At 35.8% G+C, this 19,468-nt stretch overlaps 3 protein-coding genes across 4 annotated transcripts in view; all 3 read right to left on the bottom strand.

The window, feature by feature from the left end:
- The window catches only part of LOC108965085 (eukaryotic translation initiation factor 5), a 16,910-nt gene extending 13,014 nt beyond the window's left edge, over window positions 1–3,896 (bottom strand). The window contains exons 1-2 of one of the 2 annotated variants that reach the window (XM_018927266.1): window positions 3,790–3,896; window positions 2,525–3,082 (exon numbers count right to left, since the gene is read on the bottom strand). The gene's annotated coding sequence lies outside the window, so the exon portion shown is untranslated. Of the gene's footprint in view, window positions 1–2,524; window positions 3,083–3,558; window positions 3,646–3,789 lie in introns of those variants that run through there. The other variant, XM_018927267.1, reaches the window with a different exon arrangement.
- A 2,762-nt stretch (window positions 3,897–6,658) lies between these two features.
- Window positions 6,659–8,086, bottom strand: LOC108965093 (ETS-like protein pointed). Its single transcript, XM_018927281.1, has one exon. The coding sequence runs from the start codon at window positions 8,064–8,066 to the stop codon at window positions 6,786–6,788; it is 1,281 nt and encodes a 426-aa protein (XP_018782826.1). The 5' UTR covers window positions 8,067–8,086; the 3' UTR covers window positions 6,659–6,785.
- LOC108965092 (serine-rich adhesin for platelets) lies at window positions 8,017–16,466 on the bottom strand. The gene is made up of 5 exons (XM_018927280.1): window positions 14,160–16,466; window positions 13,949–14,011; window positions 12,881–13,074; window positions 9,010–10,641; window positions 8,017–8,223 (listed from the first exon to the last, which is right to left on the bottom strand). Exons 1-5 carry the CDS (start codon window positions 15,522–15,524, stop codon window positions 8,070–8,072), a joined length of 3,408 nt encoding a protein of 1,135 aa, XP_018782825.1. The 5' UTR covers window positions 15,525–16,466; the 3' UTR covers window positions 8,017–8,069.
- Between the last annotated feature and the right edge of the window lie 3,002 nt (window positions 16,467–19,468).

The following is a 19,468-nucleotide window of genomic DNA, read 5'->3' as shown; positions in this document are numbered from 1 at the left end:
ATTTCTACCTAATTTGCACACACCCCATTGTATGCTTAAAAAATCTCATATCTGGTTTTGACCAATCGCATGCCGCTAAAGTTTCGCTGGAACTCTAACTTTTTAGCACTTTTGCGATAAGGTTTTTTTACTGAAAAAAATATAAAAATAATGAAAATAGTTATGTATGCAAAGATACATACGAGGGTATGAAAAAAAAAACACTACCAGCTAAACTCACACTTATTATTTTGTCCATAAGTGTATATCTACCGAAACATTCGTTGTTTTACAAAAACAGCTAAGTTGATTACTTTTATTTAGAACAAAATTATTTTTGCCTGGCCGATTCATATATTTTACATGCATATGTATGTATGTATGTACGTATATTATGCACAACTGAGAAATTATTTAACTGTTGATTCATATGAACTTGCTTGGTTATGAAAACTGTTAAAAAAAAAAATTGCTATTTTGGTTTTAAAATAATTTGTTTAAAATCTGAAGGCAAAAATGTCATTCTATGCACCGATGTAAATTGATAAATTTACAAATTGTTTTCTGGAAAATAGGTTTTATGTAAAGGAGGTGAGCAGTTAAAGAAACCCTTGCCGTATATTTTACATTCTCAAAGCTTTACTACCTTATATTTAACTATTGGAAATGCAAAGTGCTAAAGTGCTGAAGCCTTATCAACGTTTGTTACGTTAACTTTCTTGCTAATTTTCGCACAATCAAAAGCTGATCGATCAAATGAAAATTTTTGCTAAATAAACAAACGAAAGTGCTCAAGTTAAATTTATGTACATACATATATATACATATGTATATACATATATGTATGTATGTATGTATGTATACTAAATATGGGCAAACTAAATATTAAGCGTTCACGTAGCCAAAGACTAACACTCGTTGGTTTAAATCAGAAGCGCTGCAAGATACTATACACAACAAACTATATTTGCATATATGTAAGTATGTATTTACATTTACATGCACTGTAATGCACCATCTCAGGTTGATTTTCTGTAATTTTATTACGTAACTATACACAAACTGACTGAATAAGTGGTATTGAATTGCACTGGAATGTAGGTATGTAAATATCCTCAAGTGCATACATTCAGACAAGTGCACAAGCTTTTATATTGTATATAGTATACAAATATTTAAAGTGAATGAGAAATGCAAACCTTATGCATTTAAAAATGGAAGTTATAACAAATAAAAAAAGGTATTTAGTGATAAAGTTTATTTCCATACAAGGAAATTAATTAAACTCAGAATCAACTTTATTATTTAAGGCACAAATTTCAAGCCACACGTAACACGTAATCAACAGTGGTTTGTGAACGTGCGAATTATATAGGAAATTATTTATAGTACATCAGCTTTTCTTTTTAATCAAATAATTGACGCAGAGCACCAACACACCTTTTTATTATACCATAAGTGTGTATATATGTATGAATGTATATACATTTCAACCCTGAGCCCTTTGCAATGCAAAAAAGCTAATTCACTTCTTTCAATGCCACAAATTGATTTTAAATGTACTAAATTAGGCTTAATAAATAGGTTAAAAGAAAAGCAGACAACTCAAAAAGCCATTACCAACTAAACTAAACTCCATAAGCGCCACCAGGCTTAGCGAATTTTAGCCAATATTTGGCAAGGCTTGTGGTGCAGTCGGGTGAATAATGAAAGAAGACAAAAATTTATGCATGGAATTTATGTACATATAACAAGATCGGCAAATGCAGCGCTTTTGTAACGATTATCGAAAAAGTTAAAGCCAAGTAAAGATAATGCAAAGGGTTGATTACATTGCATGGAAAATCTTTTCAACTGCAACTGAAGTACAGAGTTTATGCTATTTTTTTTTCGGGAAACAACGCAAATGATGCAATACCACAGCAATTCGTTAAAAAATAGCAACTAAATTAAACTTTGATTTGCAAATAATTCATTGATACTACTAAAACTAAAAAAATTCTAGAAATAACGTGAGAAAAAATTTTACTGAAACAAATTTAAAATAAGATTTATTACAAATGAAACGATTCGTAAATCAAAATCACGACTGCATAATCACGGGACTGGTGAACTGGTTTTCGATTTCTGCATACAATTTGCTACTTTTATTTTGTCTTGATTTATAATAAAGGCTATGAGTTGGCTAGTCCATTGTTGTTTGCGTCCACTGTTCGTTTACTTTATGTACAAAATAAGATTGGAAAATGAAAGTAACTAGTTTTAAAATTTGCGCGCACAAACATACAAGCATACATATAATATATATTGATAGGAGGGGGTCGTGCATTTTCTTATTTTTTTATGTGAGTACTAGTTTCAAAATTATTTGTTTACAATTTTCCAATTAGTTTACTATTCAATAGACTGCAAAATATGATAGCAATCTGTGCAAAGAGGTAGGCCTTTTATCAAACAAAATAAAAATGTTTCAATAATTATACAAGAACGAGTTTAAAAAAGCATATAATTAGCACCTTAATATTAATTAATTTTAAGTACTTACCTATTAATCTTTCAAAAGTCATATAAAACAAGTAACTCCCCTCCTTTGGGGTGCGCAACACAATTCACACGAAGATCAAAGAGTATTGTCCGATAATGAATTATCCAATGCAAACTTTCCACTCAGCTTACAATTGACGTTTACGTTGATTTCCCACTGATTTTTGATTACAGAATTTTTTAAATGTGTTCACCGTTGTCAGAAGCAACTTCTAAAGTTCAAAATTGATTGGTTGCGAAACGAAAAGCAAACAAACCAAAATAAAAGAAAAATTCAAAAAAGATTTTTGCAGTTGTGTGAATTTTGTTGTCTTCTTGCAATTATTTTGCTGCTTTGATAATACAATAAGCTAAAATGATAGCTTGCGATGCGCAGTATCTGGTTGCGTTACGGTGCAAAACTGGATTATTATCGACACTGTGTGCTCCACAAAAATCGTGTCGCTCTCTAGTGTTATAAAGAGACACTCTTTGCCACTTGAAGAGTTACAGGCGCACTGCTAACGGGTTTGTAAATTGATACGAATCACAATTTATTTGAAAGTAAAATGCGTTTAAACTGCAAATAAATAAGAGACAAGTATTAATATGGTATATAAAAAGTATATAAAATAAGAATTTTTTAATGATTAGTGTACGTCTGTATATACTGCAGACATAATACATTCGGTGAAACAGAACATAATGCGAAATCTTCATTTGTTTGTGTTATAAGGCAAAGCTATGGTAGAGAATTATTTTTTATCCCATGAAGCAATTAAAATCTTTAAGAAGTATGTGCACCGCGACATCCCTAACCATTTGTCTATACTTTTCCCCTTCACCAACCAAAAGGCAGGCACGTGTAGTACGAAAGTGTATTCTAGGTTGGTTGCAGCTGCTTACGGGTATGACATTTCTGTTTTTACTGGAATATAATCTCAAATATCATATACACCTGATGTCAAACATCCGTTCGTCACATTATTACGAATTTTTACTCTAAATCGCTTTAATGGAAGAAATTCCCGTACAATTTTGCAAAAATGCACTTACACATGCCCATCAATATATGTATCCACGCACATGGACAAATCCGCCACGGTTCAAAAAGATGGACGTCGTCTGTGCGATTGGTGGTGTTGGTGGTAGTGTACTTGGTCACTGATATGACAGAAAATTTCACAATTAAAACTAATTACACACTCATTCCAAAATGTGAATTATCTCGGTATTACTCATATTTAAAGTACTAGATATGACAAATTTCTCTAGTTCTAGAATTACCTGGTAAATTTTTACAAAAAATTTATATTGCGTTGCGTATAAAACACTCAAAAATTTTGTTCCGCAAGTTAACTATCTTCAACTTTTGCTGTTGCTGATATAATTTTCTGTCCCACTTCATCAATCAACTACCACAAAGTTTCAATCAGATTTTCAGCTCAGGGTTGTATTTGCTTTTTGATAAAATTGTTAATTATCGGTAAAAGTGACCGATTATTTTAAAAATATTTTAATTTTATTAATTTAAAAATATTTTAAATTAAATTAAACTTTAGGAAATGCCAAAATAAAATTTGTGAACATAATAATTTCCCGATGTTTTCTGCAATTATTTAGTGGAAACTTTTATATGATTTTACATACATTTAGAACGATACCCAGCGTCAACCAACCCCCAGGATACAAATATTTCGATTACTTTTGCAAATTTTGTCTTAAGAAACCCAGAAACTTCCACGGAAATCTCTACAAACGCTCTATGGTAATTAACAAGGTAACCGATACAATTTATATAAGTATTTATTTACTAATGCGATTATTTCCTTTTTCTTCAAATTGGCAACACTTCAATTTCATTGAACTGAGGAAACAAGCATTACTTCAATCCCGGACGCGCCGATTTACAATATATATCGAATACGTATTATTTTAAATAAACTTCCTTTTTACATAAAAATTAATTATTAATATTCCAATTGTTTCCACACCTTAAAAAGCAAAGTTATATTCGTTTAATTGTGTAATGCTTACTTCTTAAAATAAATTTGTTGTATTGAGCTGAGTGGAGCAACAGTGCCCCTTACAGTGTTAAGCGGCAGAAAGTTGACAGTTCTTGGCCGAATAAAAATCCGGTCTCGTTCCGATTACGTAGACCCTACTATCGGGGAAAAGCTAAAATATAGACGTCGTATTAAGTTATATGAATATCGAAAGGGAAGTCAGTGTAGCAGGCGATCAACAACACAGCACCTAACCCATTTACTCAAAAGCCTATACTACAGGTAAGTAGAGATTATTATACATATGTACATAAGTAACATCCAGAGACCCTATGAACTTTTTATATACATTTTCATTTTGACAAGCTCTGATTCGATTTAGAGTCTGTCTCCTGTATATACAAAGAATATTCCAGGCAATGCCGAAATAGTTTTCAAATCGATCCACTATAGCACCATGCAAAGTCGAGTCAGTGGATGGAAACTTTTTTATTTGTGAAAACTATTCTAGCTTCAATTTAAGAAAACGTTTTTCTAATTTTTTAAAAGCACTTATACTTACTTTGACACATTCATATGGATTCATTATATAAACGGGTTTTCATTTCAACATACGTATGTTTGTATTTACAATACATCATATTTTGATGATGCAATCCTAAATTTACTGATTAAGCAAATATGATATATGTATCAACTTTTATTATTACATATGCTTTTATTGGTTTTATTTTTATTTTATATCTGCAAATGATTATTTTATTTTAAATTTTAATACTAAATATAACACCAATAATTCTAGTCTTTGTTTTTCATTTTTCTATGCTTTTATTGCAAAATAAATATAAAATAATCAAATAATCTTTTGGATCTCATATCTAATAAATTATTGACAAAAAAAAATAAACTCACGTCCATGCTCTGCAAAGAAAGAATATTAACAGTAGAAACTGTACTTTCTAACTAATAAGGAGCGAACGAATACTTGCAGGTTTTATGATAACAAATTATTTTCTGCTATGATTATTTGCATATTTTTTATATGATAATAATATTTAAATTAACAAGTTGTATACTTTTATTGAATCCATAAAACGGATTAACCAATTTAACGTTTCAAGCGGCTCCGCATAGCAACAATGGTCGAAAATGTCACATGCGCTCCAAATCGATACCATTTTGTTTGGAAGTTTAACTTAAAAAGCATTTGCTAATTTTTTTTTTTTTTAACTTTTAGCCAAATTAGCAGTATTAAATAATAAATATGCTGTAACTTAAGCTAAATTAGTTGATGAACTAAATATTACTAATATACTACGGAAGTTTGATTACGTTTTCTTCCTTCTTCAGTCAATATATACAAAGCCACTTAAAATTTCGAAATTTAGTAATTAGATTTTTTTGTTCATTTTGTTTATAAGGAGGCGTTTTCCTCTATAAATTAAAGAATTGTTTTAATAGACAAATACATATCTACATCTACATAGCTAATATTAATTTTACTCTTTTCTTTATGTATGAAACGAAATTTGATTTCTGACATAGTTTGTTTGGTTTTATCAACTAGAAAATATCTTATTTATTTAAATAGTTATTACTAGTTGCAGTTAGTAATCGCTTTCAGTAGTTTCCACGTTTATGCTCTAGCTTAGATGATTAATTTTGGTGCTATGCGCTTTTATACAGTCAATCTTACGAAACTATAGTGTACCTCCTAGGTTCTAGGTTCTGATTATTTTATTTTATTTTTTATTTTTTTTTCAAATAATCATAAACGTTCCGGTTTCAGTTAGTACCCAGTGCAGTTCACGTACTTATTTTTTATTACTAAATTTGCATTCAGTTCTTTTTTTACACAACAAAATATTTTTGCATGGTTTATGGGGAGATGTACATTTTATATAATTTTTGAAGTTTATGATGAAACTTCACTTTAAGTTTTAAAATAACTTAATGTATGTATAGTTTTAAATTTACTATACCGCTGTATCAACTAACTATATAAGTTAAATATCGAAACTATTGGTGTACAAAAATTTGTCTAAATTATGATCACTTTCAATATGAAGCGAATATATTCGATAATGTGTCAATGTACAAAACACAACGTAAAACAATTTGTAGAACAGCTTTGAAAAGTGGGCAACAAATTAATTTGTTCAATCATTTTGAAACAACACCAACGAACACTTACGCTCACCACCTTCGCTCACAGGGTGTTCTGCCGTTAATGTTTACTCTTTAGGATTCTATTTAGATCGCACGTCCGCGTCAGTTTCAAAACGTCTCGCCCCCCGCGTACCAAGGATGTATCCAGGGTGTTGACGGTGGTGGTGTTGGCGGATATATTGTCGGCGAGGGCAGACCATGTGTTCCGGCGGCCACTGCGGCTGCAGCAACTGCCGCACTTGGCGGCTGTAAATGATATGCATTGGCCGCTGCCGCCGTGGGTGGAGAGAATAAAGACGACGCATGGGCTGCAGCTAAGGCAGCTGACGACGCCGCCGCTGCTGCGGTAAGTTTATGCGCGTTACTGCTCGCGTTCACCGCCGCTGTAGATGATGTAGAGCTTGCCACCGATCCAGCAGACGCATTCGAAGAACTACGATGTGAACTGGAGTGTTCACCTGCAGCAGCAGCAGCGGCTGCGGCGCTAAAGAGCGACATGAAATCATTTGCAGCTGCTGCAGCCGCTGCTACTGCCGAAGTTGATGTCGGCGTTGCAGCTGACGCACTGTTGTTTTGTTGCTGCTGCGTTTGCTGTTGCTGTTGTTGAGAAGCTCTATTATAGCGGCTGGCATCAATCGCACGCGCCTGTTTTTCAGCTGGAGTAGGACGTATTTGTTTGTCCACCGTGGCAGTGCTTGCGCCTAACCAATCAAATGGGTTGGCGAAGGGATTGACGGCGGCTAATGTAGAGTTGGCGCTTAGTGGTGGACTCAGCATTGTGGCGGCGGCGGCAGCGGCTGCTGCAGCAGAACCACACAGGAAGTTATAAGCGGCTGCACTTTCGGCTGCTGCTGCTGCAGCCAACTGTTGCGCAGCAGTATTGGAAGTTGCCGAAGAATGTCGTGACGTGCTACTACTACTGCCACCACTGGAAGCGTTGCCATTGTTTTTTGTTGTTGATGAACTGTTGCCAGCGCCTTTAGAACCAAAGCCGTGATCATGGCTAGCAGTGCTGCCGTTACTGCCTATGCTGTTCTGTTGGTAAAGCGGGTGTTGCTGTTGTTGTGCGTGTTGGTGATAGTGATGGAGTTGTTGCTGTTGTTGGCGGTTTTGGGAGTACAACATATCAAGCGAATGCGGGTGCGTGTGAGGATGAGGTGGTGGTGGCGCCAACGGGGCTGCATGTGTGCTAAGTGGTGCATGCATAGCTGCAGCGACCGCGGCTGCGTTTTGCTGTTGATGTTGTTGTTGAAGATGTGCAGCAGCCGCCGACGATGATGACGACGTTGGTGATTTGTGTTTCAATTGTTGCTGAAGCTGTTGTTGAGTTTGTTGCTGCTGATGTTGTTGCTGTTGTTGTTGTTGTATATGTTGTGCTCCCCAACCCATTTCCTAGCTTATGCGTGTCCGTTTCGAATGCGGCTGATCTTGGTTTCGAGTCATAAACAATAACTGCTTCATATATTTCATGACGTCGCGAACTTGAACCAACGGTATATTTTCATTATGTGAGCGGTCATTTTCAATTAGTACTTGTAATTGTCGCCTAATTAATAAAAATTAGCGAAATTTATTATATAACCATGAATTGTATAAATAAATATATGTATCGGTCAATAAAAACGCACCACCTATTATCCTAAGAGCAATTTCTTTGTAAAATATTAGTGCCATTTTTATTTGTTTGTCCACATGTAAATTAGTTATACGCAAAAATAACGAGTCGTTCTTCCTTTACCCACAATAACTGCCTTAATTCTTAAAGAGATGGAATTCACTGGAACCTCAATTGATTTCCCTATAGCGAGACCATACCAAACCAATCCAAAAACCTTTATGAATTGACTTTTATTTGTTGTCTTCTGTTTAGGAACTTCACACTTCACCGATTTGGGGATCAGTATAAAGATAATGCTCTTCAAGGTGTAGAAGTCACAAAAACAAGCCCCAAATTAACTGTTTGTCTTTGAGGAATTTTTGAAGCCGTCGTTTAAACTTATCTGAGATGCTGTTCCCTCAGTTGCCTTTCGAGGACGACCTGATTTCTTTTTACCCCCTAGAACATCACTACTACAAAAGTCGAAAAATTACTGAATGGCTACAACCGATTCTAGCTGCTATTTACCGAGAAGATCACGTTTCTTCATCTGTTGGCATATGACTATAATTGAACAGTGTTAAAACCAATTCCATAAAAAAATTATTTATCAGTACTTACTAGATCTAGTAGAATTTTTTTTAAGTGTACAGTTACATAACTGAAGAGAGATCCACAAAGGTGGTGGTGCATTTTTAATGACCGCAAGTGTATATGCCATTTTGAAATACTCACCGATTGCCCTTGTACAACTCTACACCTAATGTCTCGAACAGCACCTTACAGTTTTCCAATGATTCGTGCGGGAAGAAGTTTTTCTGAAAATCAGTTAGCGTCATCAGCTGATCGGAGTCATTGTACGCCTTCATATTGATGCAAGGTACCAGCCGATTGTCCACGTAAACCTTCTGTACTTTATATGGTTGATTGCCCATGTTGCTGGCTGCGCGCTCGTACTGCTGCATTTCGGGTATGATTGACAGTCTTTGCGCATTATTCGCGGCGGCAGCTGCGGCCATCGCAGCATGGCGTTGCAAATGCATGCTCGCCGAGTTCGCATTCGCCGAAGAGCCACCTGTCGCGCGACCATTTTGTTGCGCATGGTGTTGAGCAGCGGCAGCTAAGCGATGTTGCTGTTGTACCGCGGCAACCGCTGCTTGGTGCACTTCTTGCTGCTGTTGTAGATAAGCGGAGGCAGCTTGAACGGACCTTCGGGGGGAAGATAAATCAATTACTTCCATTGGTGGCGTATTCTGGTGATGATTTTGACTGTGGTGATGGTGGGAGGAGTGGTGGTGTTGATGGCTATTATAGTGTTGGGAGGAGTAATGGCCACCACTCTTACTTGCACTACTGCCTGAACCGCCGGACGAGCCGTGCAATCGCGTTGGCGATGGTGAAGGCGTGGAAGTGGAATTTGACGTGGAAGGTGAGGGGGGCACGGTCAGCGCTGCACTAGTCGAACAAATGACGCTTTTCTGACGTCCACAACCACTGCCAGCAGAGGATGCGTGCGGTGAATGTGCATATTGGGATGGTATATGTGGCGTAATGGTTACGTTGGGATTAGGCACAATGGACAGCGATGGCGCCGGCGATATGGGTGGCGACATAAAAGGAACAAAATTCTGTGACGAATTCGTCTGTATGAAAGTGGACAAGTCGGGATTAGAAAGTACCTTCTGTACCACAGCTTTCATTTCGTCTGTCATTTTGAATTTCTTTTCAAAATCCTCTAATGATGCTGTTGAATTTAAAGGTACCGTCGCACAAGCCGACGTAGACGACGCACTTGCATGACGCGAGGAGGAGGTAGTTGTACCCGTGGCATTGCGTTTGTTTAAAACATCCGCTGAGCTGCTCACCGGTATCAAAGGCGGTACCGTTGGTTTCATAAACTGTCCATTGGCCGAACTACTCGACGACGTGCTGCTCTTGCTACTATGCTTATGTGGATTGTAATCCAGCATAGTTTTGAGATCAGTATCCAATGGTAGCGAGGGAAAGATCGGAAACGCAGGGGGTTTACTAATATTAATACCGGTGTTATTCGAACGCTCAGCGCTTGAGGCAGCTGCAGTACCCCCCACTGTGCCATTACTTTTGATTTGCTGAGTGAGCAACAAACGTTGTGATGGAGTCAATTGATTCCAAAAGGCTAAATCAGCAGCAGTGGAAGGCAAATTAAAATTGTACAGATTGGCAGCACTGGACGCAGCAGCGGAGTTAGCGTGCAACTGTGAGAGAGGGTGTGAGGGGCTTTGCATATGAGTGGCAGACGCATGCTGGGAGGCGGAAGAGGAAGTGGAAGAATGTCGTTGTTGCTGTTGTGTTTGTTGTTGCAGCATAGTTTGCTCGACATTTGACCTAGAAACATTATATATAGAATATTTTTGTCAGTTTCACGTACGTTGTGCGTTGCGCATAGTTTATTTAATGGTTTTTATTTACAAAATTGTACATTTCCAAATTTAATTGCAATTCGATTTAAATTAAAGTAATTTTCATAATAACGCGGTATGCAATTTTAAGGTGTTCTTAATTATTTTAATTTAGCTGCATTTTTTATGTTTATCGCAGTTGTATATATTTTACGTATTTTCGGAAATTATTATTTTTAAGCAATTTAATAGATTATCAACAGCAAATGATTGCCAGCGGAGTATTTATTTTCTCTTTTAATTAAACCACATTGACTTTTTTATTTGACGCTACTTTCGTTGTTCTTGTACACGCATTATATATAATGTATCTAGGGTAAAAAATATCTGAACATTATTGGTATGTTGTTAGATTCAATACAAAGAGCTAGAGGTGAGAGCAAGAGAGCCAAATATTCGAATGAACATGTGAAGTTGGGAAGGATACGGACTGGGTTGATTGTTTACATTTATGTTTCGACTATTTAATGGTACAGGTACTTGTAAATTTAATTAATTGTTGTTAAAATTTATGTTTTTCAAATGTTGTAGTTCCTTTTTAAAATTACTTTTATAGATTACTTGATACACAGTGAAAGTTATTTAATCAAACATAAAAATAAAGTTTAATTATTTGTTCTTCAACAAATGCTACAAATCAATGTGACTAAGATACAAATAATTAATATTCAATGCCAGCTATTCAATTAAGACATTTAAAACTAACAAAAGTTTGAAAGTTGTATATGGAAAATCTGTGAGCATATGTAGAAATGCATAGGAAAAAAATAAATTCATGCAAAGGACCTGTGTTGAAAATTCAATAGAAGCGCAAACGCTTTTAAATACATAAAGCGAAAGTTTAAACATACTATTAAGTGTTACACAAAACGAGAATAAAATAGGTTTCAATGTTTAGTAGGCAATATGAAAATATTTATTTAAGCATTTTTGCACGCTGCTCCAATTTATATCGCCATAAAATACAATTAATTTGAAAAATGATATTGCTTGAAGGTATAAAATTAAAAAAAAAAAACTTTTGTTTCAAAATAACAGCCATAATTTTCTTATTTCCGCATAATGCAGCACTGTGCACGCAAGCTTGGCACTACTTCTTTTGTTCTTCACTCCAACTTGCTCTATCACTTTGACAGTTAACAATTGCAACAACGTACAAAATAGCATATCTTGTGAAAGTTATTAACTGAACAAGTTTTATTCGTAAAGAAGCCTCTAAATGTAGAAAATTCTCAAATGATTGCGTATATATGTAATAGTGATACTAAAGTAATTGAAAGTAATTATCAAGCAACAAAAGTGGCGAAGTGTTTAGTGGCAGAGTTTATGGCGCCATTAGTGAATTATAAACTTCACATTTTGACTACTTCACCTAAGTTATTATTTGCGAGCGATAATTTATTTTAAAATGCGTTTCAACTAAATGGTTAAACAATACGGTGATCGAATAACACACACATACATAGATATGTGTTTCTTTTGATGAAAATTAAAGCACAAACTTCATAGTATGGCATCAAAAAGGTATGTGATGTAGAAATAAATCAAAGCAAATATGAACGCTTATTTATCCTAATAAAATTGGAATATATACATATATATTTGTATAAAGTTGCATGGCATGGCATAATTTCTTAATTTTTTCAAAAATCTATAACAACAATAAGAAACCCAATATCGATAAGAGGAAGGGGAAAACGAATTTTGTTTGGTGAAAAGTACTAAATTAAATGCGTGCACAACCACCGATTTTTTGTAATAAAACAATTTCAAATATGTATCCAAATTTAAAACAATCTTCAAAAGGAAATTTGTTTACGTAGAAAAAAGCAAAAACATATACAATTTTACTGTACGGTGCATACTTTTCATAAAAAAACATAACTGACAAGATGAAGCGCGTATGCACCAACAGAAATAAAATTCAATTTTCTTCTTGTTTAGAATTTAAATATAAAGTAATCGAAAAACGAATTACAACTAAATTTGAAAAACACATTTTTGTAAACAGTTTCTTTTAGAACAGATAAACTTTCAGTCAAAACTCTTGTATAGACTTTGAATAATTTTGCAACAAGTTTTAAAAAAACTTTTGAATTGAGTAAAAAGTTAAGAGTTATAATTGCAATATTTGTAGTTCTATAAAAACATCTATTCATACTCACATATGGTTGGCGCTTTGACCAGCGCCTGAACGCACCAAAGGTGGCGGTGCATTCGCTTGATTGTGACTATTCACGGGTTGCATAGAAATCCCTTGATTGTTGTAGGCATAGGCCGGCCGGTTTCCCAGCAGGATATTCTCCATAGGACTGCGTTGATACTGAGCAGCTCGTGAATTTGGGTGGGACTGTTGCGCCTGAAAGTATACAAAATGGATTTTTATGGGTGTGACTTGTTTACCGCAAATATGTACATATGTATAAGATAAAGATATTATAGAAGTTTCAACTTTCACATCGGGTGTAAATGCACAGATTACAAAATGTTTAATTATTTACACTTTTTTGAAGAGTACTTTATTTAAGAAATTTATGATATATATATTCATACATGAATCGTATTCAGACAACCCTAAATCATAAAGTACATAAATAGTCAAACATAAATGGTCTAAAACTTGTTATATATTAAATTCCTGCTAAGAATTGTCAAACAATTTGGAGTAGACGTCGCCTGTAGTCTCTATTCAGACCAAACCCAATTTTTTTGTCGCCATTTTTAACCTTTAAACGTTGGCTACCAATCTTCTTTATACCGATGGGCACATGCAGAGAACAAAATGGTTAAAGGAAAATTTAAAAATGCAAGCATAACTGTGTAGTTGTAATATTAATAATATTTAAAATATAACTATAGTTTGAAAAAAGCCAAATGTACCAAACATAAGCAACGTTTTCCATAGATTTGTGGCAGTATCAGAATAAATATGCCAACAAAGAAAAACCCGAAATAGGAAGTAACCAAATGTAGGCCAAATATATAAATTAAAGCGGGTTTGTTGTACTTTTTACACTGACTTTGCTTTGTGCTCAATAGTGCGTCCGAACTAACTTTGTAGTTGGTGAGCAATGAATAAACATTAATGTTTTGTAATTAAAAATATTTTATTTTCAATAATAGTGGTAAATTTAGTTAAAATTATGTCAAATCAGAAAAAGTTGTACACTCTCCCTTATCCCATTACGCTTAACAATACGTCTGTCAAAAGATAGACTTCTCTCATTTCTCACCTGTGATGCCAACATTTGCGCATGTATTAACGGTTGTTGCTGCATCCAACTGTTTGTTAGAGCCTATTTGCAAAAGTTTTTAGAAAAATCGCATCAGAGAAACAACCCATTTTAGAAGACCATTTCGAAGAAAGTTACATGAAAGAAAAATACGAAGATATTGTTGAATTAGTTTTTTAAAGGTCATGTGGATGAATTTTATGTTGCGCACCTGCACAGACGCTAATGTGGCGTTTGTCTGATGCAACCGTTGGTTGGACTGTTGTTGCTGTTGTTGTTGGATGGCCGCGGCAGCGGCAGCCGCCGCCGCTGCTGCTGGCGATTGTGACGCATAAGCATTGGCGCCACGTTTCAGCATCTGTTGCTGTGCCGCAACCGCTGCAGCAGCAGTTTGTTTTTGTAACAAACTGGATTGAGACATAACTTTCGGAGGTGGCTGCGATGGTTGGCGGGTCCAGTTAACAGAATTGTTAGCATTTGACCGATTACCAATCAGCAGATTTGAGTCAACAACTTTGCTGGGCCAATAGTCCTCAAACTCGGTGCCATTGGGAAAATAGCTTTTGATGTCTGTGAGTGATATGACTGCAACATTTTCACTGGAGAACAATTCATTGCGTATGCCCTGAACTTTGCAACAAAACTTCAAATACGCCAGATCCCATCCAGACAGATAGTCGGCTTTCTGTTTGAGATTCTCTGTTTCTCCTTCGAAATAGAAAAGCGGCACCACTTGCTCGTTGTTGCGCACCGTATACGGTACTACAGACTCCTTATTTATGCGTATAAAACCGCATTTCTCCGAAGGTGACTTGCTACCAGACATGAGTTTGCGATAGCATATATCTAGGAACTGATAAAACTTGGTTGCATCTGATAGCCGCACCACTAAATCCTTTTGAGTGAATATGTCTCGTCCAAATTCACCATCACAGTGTTTTATATTGATTTCAATTAGTAGTCTCGCCTCCGCCTCTGTAATGTAATAGCTGCGCACACATGTGCAACTCGAGTAAATATCCGGATGCAAGCAGTTAAGATATTTGCCCAATAATTTCATTTCAATCATGCGTACCGAACAGTACTTCTCCTGCTGTCGATAAATATAGGGAATGTATGTTTTGCCAAATGTTGTCCAACCAAAATGACCCTTCTGTGATTCTTCATCACATGGTGCTTTCTTCTCACTGCTAACATCACCATTGTTGCCGTTACCATTTTGTTGTGACCCATTGCGTCCACTGCCATTGCTGACATTGGTACCGTTCGGCAGGTTCTTTTGGCGTGTTAAATAGTTCATAATATTTGGTTGGTTGGTATTGTTTAGAGCGCCCGGTTGCATGCCGCCCAATTGTTGTTGCTGTCGCGTAGCCAGCTGCGCAGCCTGTTGCTGCTGTTTAGCCAAAGCTGCCTTTTGTGTTTCCACCATTTTGGCAGCCAACTCTTGGATTTCAGCTTCATCGGCGCGCTCCTGCTTCACGGGTGCACTCCAATTCGAACCGATACTGTTGCCTTGAATGGGCAGCGGCTGACCGTTGGCGCCAATCACGCTAACTATCTGTATATCGGCAGACATCGCGGCAGTCTATCTCAGCTTTTAACAAAACTGAAAAATTATTTAGTAGGGTATCTTCTTATTGCGTTTCTTTTCAATTTGTGATTATGTTTATTAATTTATGATTATTTTTACTTTGTGCGTTTTTGAATATATCAATCACAATAAACGCACAAAATCACTTTTTATAAATTTAAAATATATAGCAACAAAGCAGAGGGTTAAAGGTAATAGGATTTAGAATTAACATATTTTTTTATTATTCTTGTAGGTCTGCAATACTTTCCGCTTTCTATTGTTTTACATTTTTCACTCTATCGCCCTTACTTTTTTGTGTATAAATTAATAACGTCACTATTGTTATTGCATATTGTTTAAAGGGTGTTGCGTTTGAATAAGGGAATTCACAAGTTAATTATTAATTTGTAAATGTGTGCACAGTTACTTTTTCGTATTCCTCTCGCGTGAGCAAAGCTTTCTCCTTTTGCTTTTGTGCTGTCGTTCTGTTGCTATTAATTTGTTGTTGTGTAGGCTTTCTTTTTTTTAGCTTAATCGACACAATACGCATGCATATACGCTACTGTATTGTCGCGTCAACATGGCACAGACGGCAACACCAACACACGCATGCGAACATACAGCGAAACGATAGCGGGGCTCGATGCCCATCCGCTTAAACAGCAGTATCGGCCCGCATACCGAATTGTAACATTTAAATATTGTAAATTCACTATTTAATACTTCTTATTTGTGAATGCACAATGTTTTTTAGGCTTTAGTTCACCTACAGAATTTCACTTAAAAAATGTTTCTTCCGCACAAATATCAGATAATTTCGTCTTGTATAGGGGCCTTCCCTACAGTTTCACGCCACATTCACTCACACGTTTATTTGCTTTGCATTCTTTCCATATTTTCTTCGTTTAATTTTTTCATTTTCCCGATTTTTGTTAATTTTCTGTTTGCACTACACATTGATTTTTGCTTATAAATTTCGTAAATAAATTTTTATAAGCAAAGTTTTAAATGAATTTCTAATCACAATTAGGTGTGTGCATATGCATGTATGCTTTCTTCAAGTGTTTGTATTGTGCGCGAAATTCAAGCGTCGCGGCCTTCGCTACGTCTTCACGTCTTCGCAATACATAAACGAGTGTGATCGTCGTAACGAAAATTATTTCTACGAACTGAAGTTGAAGCCCCCAATATACACAAAACGCACACAGGCACACTTTTGTGCATTAAATACACCACCACCATCACTGTCACTGCTCGCAGCCGCCGTAGCTGCGTCGTCGACAGCGACGCGTCGTCGTGCTAACCTGGCAGGCCAGGCCAGACAACGGCAACGAAAGCAATAGCAACAACAATGAAGGTAGTGATGACGATGACAGTGGCAGAGACCGCAGCGAAGGCAGGCGAACGGCCGAACACAAATATGGCAGGCAAAGAAAAGGCCATGCGAACAGTTCGGCAGGCCCCGTTTCAGCGCCTCGGTTGAATTTCGTTAGTGTCTCTTATGGCTTTTGCGCGCTCGTTTGCTCGCTGCGGAGGAACCACAGTTGTGTGTTGCTGATAGCGACGAAGCGCAGCTAACGAACGAGAGTAGATGGCGAATTGCGGGCAGCAGTAGCAGCAGCGATTACAAGTATTCGTATCGTCGAAGATACAGACACACACACGTGTATTCATTCGGTCGCGCACTCACTCATTCGTTTACTTGCTCGCTCGCACGCTTCAGACGCCAAAAAATATTAAAATAACAACAAAAAATATGAGTACTCGATTGCAGAAACAATAACAACAAGAAGGCAAAAGCAAATTGGTGGAATATTTCACTTTTTTGCTTATTGTTTTATTGAATACTCGGTATGGATGCATGTTTGTGCAGCGCCGCCGATAGGTTTGTATGCACGTGTGGGGCGTTTGGTTTTGGTTCGTGGTGGTTGTTGCTCTTGGCTTTTGTCTACTTCCAACATAATTTTTTTATTGTTATTTCTCCATCTTCTATTTGTTTGCGCTGCCGCGGTCGACGTCAACGCCGCCGGCTTTGTGCTTGGTTTTTTGCTGCCGTTATGTACTTGGGCTGGCCGCAACATTTTTGTTGTATTGTACTCAATCATCTGTTCATCAAAAAAGCCGATGTCGACCTACAAGCATTAAGGTAAAGGGCTGCTTTGTGAGGTTGGGAGTGATGGGATGTTAATTTTATTTCAATTCCGTACCTTCAACTGTTTTATTTGTTTGTGTAAATACACTATATTTTTTTTTGTATCAGTTTTTCCCAGCTTTCGCAAATTGCTGGACGTTAATTAGCTGCGTAATTGCAGTGGGTTTCGAGGACCTCTCTTACATCTAGTGGTAGTCGGTGTGTGTAGTACAGTGAACTGTGTTTAGTAGTCGATTAGAACCAAGCATTAAATTAATTCCTGAAATACTAAATATTAACAGATAAGAGTTTTTGTTTATAGATCTTCGAATTTATACTACATATGTATATATGTATGTATACATATCATATGTACTCTTCAAATAGATAGGAAAACAAAAAAACGAAATTCTTACAACAACAAAAGTTATGAACAGAAAACTCAAAATACTTCATATTCCTGGCGTCAAAGGTAAGTGAACAAGAGAAGTATAGAATCTATACTATACATCTATCTATACTATAGATGAAATGTGGCTTAGAATTTTAGAATCCAAAAGAGTAATATACATAGATACATATGTAGGTGTTCTGTTCTTAGTTATAGCCGGGACCTGGAAATTCTTGTTGCATTATATATAGAACCATGATTATTCTGCAGTGATGTACCAAAGATCTGTAACTACCTGAAAACTATTTTCTACTCAGTTCCATTCGTACTGTCCACATTGGCCTTCGAAACCCAAAACTTGTTTTAATGTAGCTGTGGTATACGGTATTCCCCCTAATCTATAAATAACAAAAGAAGAGGTCAAAATACTTAGAGGATAGGTACAGTTGTGTACTTACATACTATGTCTGTATTTTTAAAATAGATTATTATACACAGGAAAATAGTAGTGCGACTGCTTCTTATATGTATATAAAGATCTTTACATACATACATACTTATATTATATCGATGCTCATATTTATATACATATGTACATAAGTATAACTTTTATATAAGTATTATTTATTGTATATATGTACATACTTTCATATATGTACATATACATGCACATGTATATGTAAGATCAAGTGATCATCACGTAGCATTTCTTGAGGCGTGCAAAATTCCAATTTCATAGTTTAATTTAAGCTTTGAAGCAAAATAAATTTGCTGCGGCCGAGCCCAATTAGCCCACAACCGCAGTGAAGAAACCGCTATCAATAAAAAATGCATACATATGTACATATGTACATACATATAGACAGACAGATAAAATAGCTCACGCAATTCAACGATATTGTATGTACATATGTACATATATGAACAAGTAGATACTATAGTATAAGTATTTGTGTATATATGTATGTATGTACATGCATTTATGAACGAATCTCAAGGTGCCAACCCAACCCACTTTCTCTATATAACGTTGCTACTGAAACAAAAAAAAACACCAAAATAGATAAAATAAAATTTCGAAAAGTGTGTGCGAAAATAACAGAACCAGTTTAACAGGTTGATTCGTTTTACATACATACATAAGTATGTATTTATCTTTGCAGCAAGTGTAAATATTAAGGAGTGTTTATATGTACATAATAATTTTGATTACTTTTTTATGCAAAACGCAAAAATAATTGGCTTATACCATAATAGCAAGAAAACCTAACATAGATATACATATACATATGTACATATGTATGTACATACTACACAATTATAATAGATCCTTAACATACCGTCATACTATCATCCAGAGCTTATCCTTGACTATAATATCCACGAGTGAACAAATTCGAACATGCCTATAAATGGTAGAATATA

Source organism: Bactrocera latifrons, unplaced genomic scaffold (assembly GCF_001853355.1).
Source record: "Bactrocera latifrons isolate USDA-ARS-PBARC rearing strain unplaced genomic scaffold, ASM185335v1 scaffold_133, whole genome shotgun sequence".
NCBI lineage: Eukaryota > Metazoa > Arthropoda > Insecta > Diptera > Tephritidae > Bactrocera > Bactrocera latifrons.
Note: the sequence above shows the minus strand (reverse complement) of the source record. Positions and strands in the feature narration are given on the sequence as shown.